Source organism: Neomonachus schauinslandi, chromosome 8, assembly GCF_002201575.2.
Source record: "Neomonachus schauinslandi chromosome 8, ASM220157v2, whole genome shotgun sequence".
Lineage (NCBI taxonomy): Eukaryota > Metazoa > Chordata > Mammalia > Carnivora > Phocidae > Neomonachus > Neomonachus schauinslandi.
This window is the reverse complement of record NC_058410.1, coordinates 49,750,788-49,762,913: the sequence shown is the minus strand read 5'-3', so window position 1 is coordinate 49,762,913 and position 12,126 is coordinate 49,750,788. Positions and strand designations below refer to the sequence as shown.

The following is a 12,126-nucleotide window of genomic DNA, read 5'->3' as shown; positions in this document are numbered from 1 at the left end:
TGCTCTTGTAAAGCCATGTAGAACCATGTAGCCATGGTTTCCAAGCACACAAGCATCCCTTAGGTGAACAGCTCTTTTGAAGTGGTTTTGTTGGCAATTAAGTGCAGTTATGGTCCTGACATGAAACTAAGCATTTGTACACCTGCTTTGAATGCTTAAAATCTGTGCCAGCCGGAGGGATCTGGAAGGGGAGGGGCGCTCTACAGGACCAGGCTGCAGGACCCATGTAAGTAATAACAATAATAACTAAGAACTGCCAGTTGGGGAGGGCTTCCATTCCCAGCACCTTCAGTATATTATCTCATTTAATCTTCAGAATGACCTTCCCGGGAGCCACTGGTGCCAGAGGCCTCATAAAGCTTCCCGGCTTACAGTGCCCTGAGGAAAAACTTCAGCCCTGGGCTTCCTGGACAAAGCCAGCCCAACCCTGACACTCCCCACCCCCCATTACATGCTTTTGGGGGGCGCCTGGGTGGCTCAGTTGGTTAAGCGACTGCCTTCGGCTCAGGTCATGATCCTGGAGTCCCGGGATCGAGTCCCGCATCGGGCTCCCTGCTCGGCGGGGAGTCTGCTTCTTCCTCTGACACTCCCCCCTCTCATGTGCTGTCTCTCTCATTCTCTCTGTCTCAAATAAATAAATAAAATCTTTATACATGCTTTTGGGAGCCAGGGCCAGGGCAAAGAGGCACGAGGAATGAGGCTGCCATATGCTCCCATTTCCCGGGATTCTTCTTTCTTCAGCGTTTACTTATTTTTAATTATAAAAATACCTGTTTGCTGTAACAAATTTAAGTATATACAGTTAGAAGGAAAAGTCCCTCTGTCTCTTCTGAATTCCCTGCCCCCTCCACCCCCGATGCCATGATCACTGACAACAGGGCAATCCTTCCAGACTTTTCAATGTCTGGATTTTAAACACATACAGCTTTTAAAAATAAAACATATGGAATCAGCACTGCATCTTGTTTATCCACCTAATCTTTTTTATGTCAAAATGTGTATTTTGTTCTATGTAACAGTGGCCTCGTAGTCCACTGTCTAAATAAACCACAACTTCCTTATCTGTCCCCTTACTGAGTGGCATTGGAATTGCTTTCCTTTTTACTCTACAACCATGCTTTCCTAAACATCCTTGTTCATGTGTTTTTATAGGCTTGTTTAGTGTTTCTATGGGATAGATCCTACAAGTGCGGCTGCTGGGCCAAGGAAGCACATTTAAAATTTTGATAAATAGTGGGACGGCCTTCCGGAAGATTGTACCAATTGCCACGCCTGCCAAGAACAGGTGGGAGTGTTCATTTCCCCATAACCCCATAACAATGGGTGTCAGCTGAGGATTTTTTCCTTTTTGCACACCTAATTAGGAAAAGGGTAGCTTAAAATTTTTTGCTATATATATACACACACATGTTTCTTAAATTTAGTAACGTTAAGCTTGGTTTCATATTCTTACTGTTTGTGTGTCTTCTGTGAATTAGCCCCTTCTGTCCAAATTCTCTTCTCTGCCTTTCATCACCTCTCCTCCCTCCCAGGACCCCCAGCGGCCTTCTCCTCCCCGCTTCAGTGGAGGGAAATAGCGTACTGAGGGAGGGCAAGACAGCTGATGAGAGAAATCTCATCAGCTGGTATTAGAGACTAAAAGAGTCCCCAGTCAGGGGTGTTTGCATTTTAAAAGAGTCTGCCCAGAGGGGGCAATGTGCACTCCCCTCCAAAGCCTGGACTGCTTGTGGTGTCACTTCAGGCTTCAACACAAAAAAATATTTGCAAGTGGGAAGATCTTTCTGGGATCCTGAAATCATATTGAGTTAATGCTTTCTTTGTCTATCACAATGAGGCTTTCTCCTGTTAGCAGATAAAGGCAACTGCCTGGGACTTAGGATCACAAAGCCCTTTCTAAGTATTCACACTTCTACAGATTAATCTAAGGAATTCATCAGCAATGCAGATAAAAACTTACGTACATGATGCTTATCCTCGCATTGCTTACTGGATCAGAAACTGGAAATTCTTTCCATTGTCCAATAACAGAGAACAGCTTAAAAGCAATTTGGTAGATCCATCTGATTAAATACTCTGCAGCGTTTTTTTTTGTTTTTTTTTTTAAGATTTTATTTATTTATTCATGAGAGACAGAGAGAGAGAGAGAGGCAGAGGGAGAAGCAGGCTCCCAAGGAGCAGGGAGCCCGATGCGGGACTCGATCCCAGGACGCTGGGATCATGACCTGAGCCGAAGGCAGACGCTTAACCATCTGAGCCACCCAGGCGCCCTACTCTGCAGCGTTTTTAAATGATGCCGGAAGAAGTGCACTGAATGTCACTGGGAATTATTTTAAACTTTACATTAAAAAATATATATATATTTTATAAGTCAAAACCCCAATAAGGAATGATAAATAGGAGATGGAGATATGAATGGGATTTTTAGGCATATTTCAATTTTGTGAGCAAACATATTGCTGTTATGATCAGAAAAATTATCTCTAAACGCAGATAGTAGAATGTTAAAAAGTAGCTGACAGTATTATCCTCACAGAATTATTCCCTTTTAACCTGGAAATCATGGAGAAATAAATGCAGCCCTGAGGCTGCCAAGGTTCACTCCTCAGTGATTCATACTTAAGGAACTCTGCCGCCGCACCCATCCTATTACTGGGCACTTAGAGTGGGCAGCGGCGTCCATAACCCCAATCAGTGACTTCCCAACCTCCAAAACTCAAGGTCCCAGGTTTAAGCCTCCGAGGCTCTTTCTCCCCAAGCCTTGCTGCTTCCACAGCTCCTGGCCTCACTCTTGACCTCACAATCGTTCCTACGTTTTTCTTCCAAACATCTTCTAAGTTCCTCCACGATTTAGCTCAAGTGTCCTTCTGGAAACCTGCCCAGATCAATGCCTCCTTCAGGCTCTGTTCCCTTGTGCTCTGCCTGTCAGAACACCTAATGTCAGTATGGCATCTGCTCATGGACTTGTCTACCTCTCCCTCCAGAACGTAAGCTTTCGTATATCGGGACAAAAATTCCTCTCCCTCCTTTTTTTTTTCTAGATTAGGAATTCAACTGTTGCTCCATTCATTTTAGGAAGCTTTATACGAGGTGTACATGTACAAATACATAAATTATGATTGGTTACAACATTTTTGGTTATTTCTAGAATTTATTTTAAAGCTAGGCATCAGGCCTTTGGTCAGACGCTTTGGTCTGACCATTTGAACTGCTTTTTGTACAGCATTTATTTGCTAAGAAAAATATCATATCTCAAAGCCCTGTTATTTCCCATCAGCCTCAGCTGAGACTGAACATCAAGAATTGTAAAGGACCTTTTATCTCAATCTAAGACTTTATCACTTTCAGAAATGCTTACTGCACTGATACACATTATTCACCTAGCCACTGATTCAGAAATAATTTATTGAGAGTCTAGTATATGCTGGTCACTGTGCTAAAGGCTGGAGAGTTATGGATTAAAAATATACCTTTGCTGGGATACCTGGGTGGCTCAGTCAGTTAAGCACCTGACTCTTGATTTTGGCTCAGGTCATGATCTCAAGAGTCACGAGATCGAGCCCCACCTTGGGCTCCGTACTAGGTGTAGATCCTGCTTAAGATTCTCCCTCTCCCTCTCCCTCTCCAACCTCCCCCCCCCAACTTCATGCACATGCACACATGCCCTCCCAAATAAATAAATAAAATTAATTTAAAAAATGATATACCTTTGCTGATGTGGAGGGAGAGGTAGACAAGTCCATGAGTAGATGCCATACTGATGCTAGGTGTTCTGACGGGCAGAGCACAAGGGCACTGAGAGCCTGAAGGAAGGATTGATCTGAGGAACTTTCCAGAGGGACCCTTGAGCTAAGTCTTACAAGGTAGTATATGGTGATGGTTGTATAAGTCTGCAAACACTACGATTCATTGACTTGTGCACCTAAATGGGTAAAAGGCGAACCTTACAGTAGGTAAATTAGATAGCAATAAAGCTGTTAACAGAAGAGGTACAGAGCTGGGTTAAAACGTTCAAGGAGCGGAACAACATCCCGGAGAGAGAAGGGCAAGCGCAAGCTCTTGCAAGTGTGAAGCAGTTAGCCCGGTTCAGGGGACTGTGGTCCTCGAGGGCAGCCAGAGCGTACAGTAGAGGCAGCGGCTCAAGTCCCCAAAGGAGTTTAAGCAACAGCATCACAAGAGCAATTCAATATTCGGGTAATGGCCTGATTCCAGAGTTTTCAAGACCGTTCTGGGATTTTAGACTGAAGGCCCCCTTTCTTTGCCAAATCTAAGATGGGCAAGAAGCATGCAGAGAAGGAAGAACCCAGATGCCCAAGAATTAAGTCAACAAAAGTATACTCTAGAAATCATTTGGGTCATCTCCCTGCCTGTAGGCAGGTTTCAGTTAAACTAACCGAGACAGAGGAATCTGTTTTCTCCTTAAAGTTTTATAGAGAAGTAGGTTCCAAGGGGGACTGGCTTGGGCTAAGATGCAGCATTCTTCTAGAGCTCCTGGCAAATCCAGCCACACACGGAGAGCCCCAGTACTGGGAAGCAGAATGCCCTCCCTGCATTCTGACCAGTCTGTGCTGGTCTGGTGAAGCGAGGCACGGACACGAGGCCCTTGTGTACTTAGTTACCCAGCCCGGAATGTCCAGAGGAGGTAAAGTTCACTTACACGGCACCTGGTGATAGGGGCCTCCAGGACAACGGTAATGACAGTTCCACTGCGCATGTGCGGGAGGGTTGGGAGGCAGCATCTGTGCGCACGCTGGGTACCTCTGAGGTTCCAACCGAGGGAGCTCCCTGGACCTGAGCGGGCCGGGGAGGTCCTGGGGGTAACACGCGGAGGTGAGGGGCAGGGGCCTTTCCAGCTGCCTGATGCCCAGGACGTCCTGGGGCTGGGAATCATACCCCATGTCTATGGTAGGCAGATCTGGAGCTGCTCGGTTCCTGGGGGGCCCCGGCTGTTGCACCGTCTCTTGGCTACTGCCCGAGGAGTCTGCTGAGGCATTAGGTAAACTTTGGTCTGATTTGTCTGAGTCATGGCCAGTGTCAGGAGAAGCTGCCGAAAGCTGAGATCCTAGCCATTGATTCCGTTTTTCCATAAATGAAAACTGATGCTCCGGAGGGAGGATTCCAACCACAGACTCGGGCTCATGCTCGCTGGCTGCGGAGGAGCCCAAGGGAAAATCTTTGCCCGGGTCTGGGTGTCTCCTCCAGAAGCTGTCTTCGCTCTCCTCCAGGATTTTAGTGCGCAGGCAGGTGACCTGCTGGGACACAGGCCGTAGGTGATTTGAAAGTTTCAGGGGTGGCTGAGCCTGAGAAAATTCTCCTGAGGAACAGTGAGGGGTTCTGGGCACAGACAAGCTGTTGGGAGCCATGTTCCTTAGATATGGAGCAGGTGGTTCTGATCCCTCTTCCAGGGGATAGTCTGGGCTTGGTTTCAGTAACTGACTTGGGTATGGTTCTGATTCATCAACCTCCACAGGAATGCTTCGGTTCATTCTAGTTTCTGGAACAAGAGAAAACATGCCACAGATCATTTCTTGGAGTCCCAGCTTTATGACCTTAAGGGACCTCATTCAAGATGTGGTTTCAATTAGCAGCAGTGTGACACCAACGTGCTTCAAAGCCCCAGTCACATAAAGTTGCTCACTTATTCTCCAGCAAAAGCTCTAATCCTTATTAAGATATTTTTATATGGAAGGTGACTCAAAGGATGTGACTGGACAGTGATGTGATAGATGGTGCAACAGGAGGGCAGATGAAAATCAACAGCTAAGTATTGAGGAAAGAGAAATTATCACGTGGGCTGCTTTGTGCGTGCATGTAGACATGTAAGACGCGTGTGCAGGATGCACCAGGTTTTGGCATGTTGGTTGCCTTTGAGGATGGAGTTAATCAGGGAGAGAGTTTTCACCTTGTAAACTTTAAAAACTTTGCTGTGTGGCTATTGCCTAATCACACACACACACACACACGAAAGATTAAAAAAAAAGAAGAGTGAGTTTTTAAAAAGCACTGAAAAAAGGTCATAGTGACATTTTCCACTTAACAGCTATAGATTGTTTGCAGGACTTAATTCCCTTTGGTCCTATGCCCGCAGTTAGGGTAGCCCTGACCATCTGGTTTGTGATGAGCTAGCAAGGCTGGCCGACCTCGCCTTTAGCCCACAGTCCAGGTAATACTGGTTTTACCTATAAAAATAGAACTCTTGATCAACATGACAAAATGAAAGAGAAAATTAGCCTCCCCTTATCATGAGTTTGGTTGAGATGAGGCCCTAGGATACCCAAGCTCCAGGGCAAGGCAGGAGACAGGCAGGGAAAAAAGAGCAGAGGAGTGACTGAAGGCCTACAGAAGGCTCCAGAGCAGGTGGAGGGGGAGGGAGACAGCAAACAAAACATCCCAGAGGTTTGTTCTATGCAGGCCTTGGACATAATACCAGAGAATACGGGTGGTGCTGCTGGTGGGGGATTTTTAAATGCGTATTCTGGGTTCATGCAGAATTTCAACCACAAACCTTTACTGAGAGCTTGCTGTGCCTAAAATCATGATGTACATCAATTATTGCTCTAAGACAAGTTTTGAAAAATATGAGCTCACCTTCTCTTGAGCCCTGGACCCAACCCAATGGCAACTGGACAGCGTGCATTGTAAGATGCTCCCTCTGAGCAGAGGTGGGACCAGCAATTTCCTACCAAATTTATCTTTACCGCCTATAGACAGATACCTCCAACTGCCCTTCCCCACTCTCTGCCAAGTGAACACTAACACTTCTCTTCCCCTCGCTTGGTGACAAACTTACCCATCTGCTGCAAACAACCTTTGTACTGTTTTATGGCACAAAAGAAAACTCTTTTAGTTTCTAATTCCTGGCTGGCCCTCCCTCCGTGCCTCAGGCTCCCTCTTCTCCTGGCTGCCTGCCTTCTAAGCAGCTGTCTAGGTGGTGGGTGCCCCTTGCCCCTGGACTCTGCAAAAAAGAGACCTCATCACCTACATTGATCAGACCTTGTAAAAATGAACAGGAACCTACCGCAAACACAAATATTTCAGCAAATAGCTGAAATAATAAATAATTATTTTTGAATGCTTACCATTGTTTTCCTCTCTTGCCTACAATTTGTCCATAGCTATGAAATTGGATATGCCATACAACGTGCTCTTCAGCTGGTCAGGAAACAAAAGTTTTTTCTGAAGGGCTGGCCGAGTGTTGTGGAATCTCCTGCGAGCATCTGTGGGCCCACAGCTGAATGGGAGGGCAAAGAGATGCCCCAAGGGAGTCAACTCGCAAAAGGACTGCATTCTGTTGACTCTTTCTTGTTCCATGATGCACGTTCGTTGCCCACACTTCAGGTGCCACTGTTGACATTTTCCCTGGGGTTAAGTATTTCCCTAAAAAGTTGCAAATTCTCTTCTAGCCGAGGAGCCTCCAGGGGCTGGGTGGAAGCTAATGACAAAGCTGACTAGTGGGGTCATCTCACATAACTGAACACCCAAGGTCGATCTTGCGGCGGGAATTCTACAGTTACAACTGGACTAAAAAGGAACAAACGGCCCTGGATGGTAGTAAGGATGACGAGGTAAGGAACAGCCTCTAAGGAAAGCTGTGGGATTGGTAATCCGTAAAAGACAAAACAGACCCTGATGTTTTATACCTGTCACTATCAAGTATTCAAACAGCAAATGACTACTGAACTATGTGTCCAACTCAGTGCTGTGTATCCTCCTTCTGAGGCATGAGCTGAATTAAAACATTTTTTTTTTTTTTAAAGATTTTATTTATTTATTTGAGAGAGAGAGAATGAGAGACAGAGAGCATGAGAGGGAGGAGGGTCAGAGGGAGAAGCAGGCTCCCAAGGAGCAGGGAGCCCGATGCGGGACTCGATCCCGGGACTCCAGGATCATGACCTGAGCCGAAGGCAGTCGCCCAACCAACTGAGCCACCCAGGCACCCCTAAAACATTTTTTTAATAATAGGTAATACCTACAAGTGATATAAAATTCAAGAGTACAAAAGGGTATACAGGGAATTGGTAATCAAAACTATTTCTAAGGACTTAAAAAGCACCATTCCTACCTTCATGTTACTTGTGATCCAGATCAAGAGAGAAAACTAATGTAGGGAATCAAAGGCCCTACCTCAGGGCCTTTGCACTTGCTTCCCCCACATATCTGCATGGCCTGCCTCCTTTCTCCTTCAGGTCTTTACTCAGCTGCCGCTTTCTCAGTGAGATCGCCCTGTTCGCCCTCTCTAAAATGGTTACATGTCCTTCTCACTCCCTGTCTCTCTTCCCTGCTTCACCACCCTCTCCAGCAATTATCACCATCTTACATACTACAAAATGTATACTATAAATACAAATATCTAATACATGCCTTATTTGTTTATTGTTTCTTTCCTCCCCTAGAATTTAAACTTCATGAGGGTGCGATTTTTGACTGTTGGTCTCATGGCTATATTCTCACCACCTAGAGCTGGTACATAAATATTTGTTGAATGAATAAATTATCGATGCCTGTTTTGGAGAGGGTACAGATCTGTGTAGCTGGAAGGATCACTGACAGTGAGCATGTCAGGCTCCATGGTGGGTGGCAAGGAGCATTTGTGGGCCAAGTACTCAGAGTTCTTAAAATTATATGGAGGGGCGCCTGGGTGGCTCAGTCAGTTAAGCATCCGACTCTTGATTTCAGCTCAGGTCATGAGATCGAGCTCCATGTAGGCATGGAGCCTGCTTAGGATTCTCTCTTTCCCTTTCCCTCTGCACGTTGCCGAACCTCTCTCTTAAGAAAAAATTAGGAGTGCCTGAGTGGCTCAGTCAGGTAAGCATCTGCCTTCAGCTCAGGTCATGATCCCAGGGTCCTGGGATGGAGCCTCATGTTGTTGGGCTCCTTGCTCAGTGGGGAATCTGCTTCTCCCTCTCCCTCTGCCCCTCCCCCTACTGGGGCTCTCTCTCTCTCTCTCTCTCTCAGATAAATAAGTAAAATCTTTAAAAAAAAAAATTATACCACCTGGGGACCTTTCCCCCTTCCTTCCTTGCTTCTCTCTTTTTTTTTTAAGATTTTATTTATTTGACACAGAGAGAGAGAGCACAAGTAGGCAGAGTGGCAGGCAGAGGGAGAGGGAATCACGACCTGAGCCGAAGGCAGTCGCTTAACCAACTGAGCCACCCAGGTGCCCCCCTTCCTTGCTTCATCTCAAATATTTATTAAATGCTCACTGAGTGTCAGGCCCCAAGGTGAGTCTGGGCTATGCCTCAGAGGTCCCACCCATGGCAGAGTTGACCACCACCCTCACTTGGAGAATAAAGGTGATTCTACCACCCAGTGTGATAGGAACATCTGCTGTTCTGTTCCAGACAGGGAGCTGGTCTGTTCCTGCACCCTGAGGGCTTCGCCCCACACAGCAGAGGGTAGGCATGCTTACAGCTACCATGTGGGCCCCTCTCAGCTCTAGGCCCCTACCAGAACTGGCAGAACAAACCCTGCCATCCCCCCCCATGTCACAGAGAACAACTACACACAAATGGTACATCAGAGGGCCATGGGCAGATAAGTGGGTTGTTGGAAATGGCACTTTTATTTTTGGTCTTTAATGTCAACATTGTAAAAATACTACACATTTTTAAAAAAATCACTCAATATCTCACCACTCCTAATATTTCCATTTTTCCCTGTTTTATTGCAGGGCTTCTCCACACGATGCCCACATGGTTATAATGCTGGCATGGCCTGTGCTCCAGTCCCTAACAGGGGGTGACACCTGGATGGAAGCAGAAAAACCCTATTTCCTACCATTGCCCTAGAGGAGAAGGCTCCAGGGGGCCAGAAGGGCTGTGAGCCCCAGGACCCTGTGACCCTAGGATCCTGAGCCCCTGGTAGCGTCATGGACAGTCTGTGTCTCCCCAGCATCCTGCCCAGCATCCTGCCCAGCTCAGGAAGCCTGGGGCCAGCTGGGCCTGTCAGGCCTGGAGGGCAATGGCCCTGTCTACCTCACCTTGGGGCAAATTCCTGGAAGAAGGGAGAGGCTAGAGGCTGAGGGAACTCAATTCAAGGGAGTCTCTGGCTCAGAATCTCTTTTTGGGGCTCACGATACAGGTGCTCAGGCCTCCCACCTAGAGATTCTGAGGCGAGGTTAGGGCTCCTGTGTATTCTTGTTTAAGTCCCACAGGTAAACAGCTTCTCTCGCTCTTTACCAAGTGAATGTAATCTGTGCAATTTGGCAGGAACTTCAGAATTGTTAAAGCTCATGCCCTTTGACCTGGTCATTTCACTTCTAAGAATCTCCTCTGCAGGGATATGTGCGTACTGTGTGAAATGAAGAGGCTCTGAAGATGGCCAGTGCAGCCTTGTCTGTAATGGCAAAGACTAGAAACAACCCACACGTCCAGAAAGGTTCTGATTTTTAAAACTGTAGTCCAGCCAAACGAGGACTTCTCTGTGTCTTTTTAAAAACGACTGAGGAAGTGCTTTGTGAACTGAGGAGGAACTACTTCAAGATTTATCTGTGAAGTTAGAAAAAGTAAGGAGCAGACAGCATGTAGAGTATGCTACCCTTTGTACGAACTAAGACTGTGTATGTACATGCCATCTCGTCAGACATTTGCAACAGCGGTCGCCTCTGGAAAGGGAACTGGATGGCTGAGAGGCAGGAGGGAGACTTGCTTTTTGGAGCATTTTATACCTTCTATATCTACTTAAAAGCTAAAAAAAAAAAAAAAGAAAAGAAAAAGAAAAAGAATAGCTCCAGAGTGCTTCTGATGTTCACGAAGATTAAGAACCAATGCGAAGGAAGGAGGCATTCCTGAAACCACTCCAGGGAAAGAACACGTCCCTTAAAATACAAAAGAGCATTCAGCAGAGGGTGAGAACATTTGCCTGGGGGTGGGAATGGGTTGGCACAAGCCGGGAACAGAGGGCTGGAACAGAGGGCTAGTCCGGAGCTCACACGACTAGGCTGAAGCAGTTGTGCGTGCTTGGGAGCCTGGCTCCCGAGCTGACCCAAGAGACACTAACTTTCCTTCTCTTGAATCTCATTGCCCTTTGGACCGTGAGCTGTGGTTCTAGCTCTTGGATTCTGACCACACCTTGCTTCAAATCTGTCAGTGTTTCTCTGTCCAAGTCTCTTGTTTTGGGCTGCCTTGCTGTCTCCTCCAGCCTGAAACCTTTCTCTGAGCATATCCACTCTACCTTGAGGAGCCCGATTGTGAAGCTCAGATCTTATCCAGATGGCAGCAGTTCTGACGTCCTATGTGACAATGCTCCCAGGGGTCCCATTCACAGAATTCCCCATCCCCTCTCCCCTCTTGCTGCACACAGCTCTCAGTCAATCCCCCTGAGCCGCCTCCAACTCTTTTTACCTTTTTCTCCTCCAGCACATCCTGCCTTGAATTGTTTCTAGAAACAGAGCCTATGAAGCCTTCACAACACTGTTTTTCTGATCTCATAGTTCCTCAGAAAGCCTCTTTTCCTTCCATCATTCCCACCTCCCTTTCTGCATGTCCATTACACCCCACCCTGTGTGGCAAACAAGTCTCTGTCAGGGCACACATGAAGAGATCTAATGTCCACATGCACAGTTAACTGCGGCTCTGCTTTCCAGCTGGGCTTACCCCGAATCAACACATAGTTTGAGGATGTCAGAAAATATGCAGAATTTAAATGCACAGGCTCTAGATTCAAAATCCCTACATTTTAATTCTTTCTCTGCCAGCTACATGATTCAATGTGTGACCTTGAGAAAATTACTTCTCTGGGCCTCATTTTTCTGATATGTAAAACGGGGGAAATAACATTTGCTTTGCAGGTATATTGTGGGGATAAAGGAAGATATAAATAAAATACTGACTGTAGGGGCGCCTGGGTGGCTCAGTCAGTTGAGCGTCCTACTCTTGGTTTTGGCTCCAGTCATGATCTCAGAGTTGTGAGATCAAGCCCTGCAACGGGCTCCGAGGGGACTCTGCTTGAGATTCTCTCCCTCTGCCCCTCTCCCCACTCACACTTGCTCTCTCTCTCTAATAAATAAATAAATCTTTAAAAAAAAAAAAATGCTGACTCTAGGGCCTGGCCCGTATCAAGCTCTCAAAACCCAAAACCCATCTTGTTGTTATTTTTTTTAAAGATTTTATTCATGGGGCGCCTGGGTGG

The 12,126-nt window shown here is 46.5% G+C and overlaps 1 protein-coding gene across 5 annotated transcripts in view; it reads right to left on the bottom strand.

Moving 5' to 3' along the window:
- Positions 1 to 12,126, bottom strand: part of TRAF3IP2 (TRAF3 interacting protein 2) — a 48,630-nt gene that overhangs the window by 22,467 nt on the left and 14,037 nt on the right. For 3 of the 5 annotated variants that reach the window (XM_021693380.2, XM_021693382.2, XM_021693381.2), the window contains exon 2: positions 4,655 to 5,491. The exons of 1 other annotated variant lie outside the window; for it this stretch is intronic. In XM_021693380.2, coding sequence (XP_021549055.1) covers positions 4,655 to 5,491 — 837 coding nt within the window. The remainder of the gene's footprint in view (positions 1 to 4,654; positions 5,492 to 12,126) is intronic. One more of the 5 variants, XM_021693383.2, reaches the window with a different exon arrangement.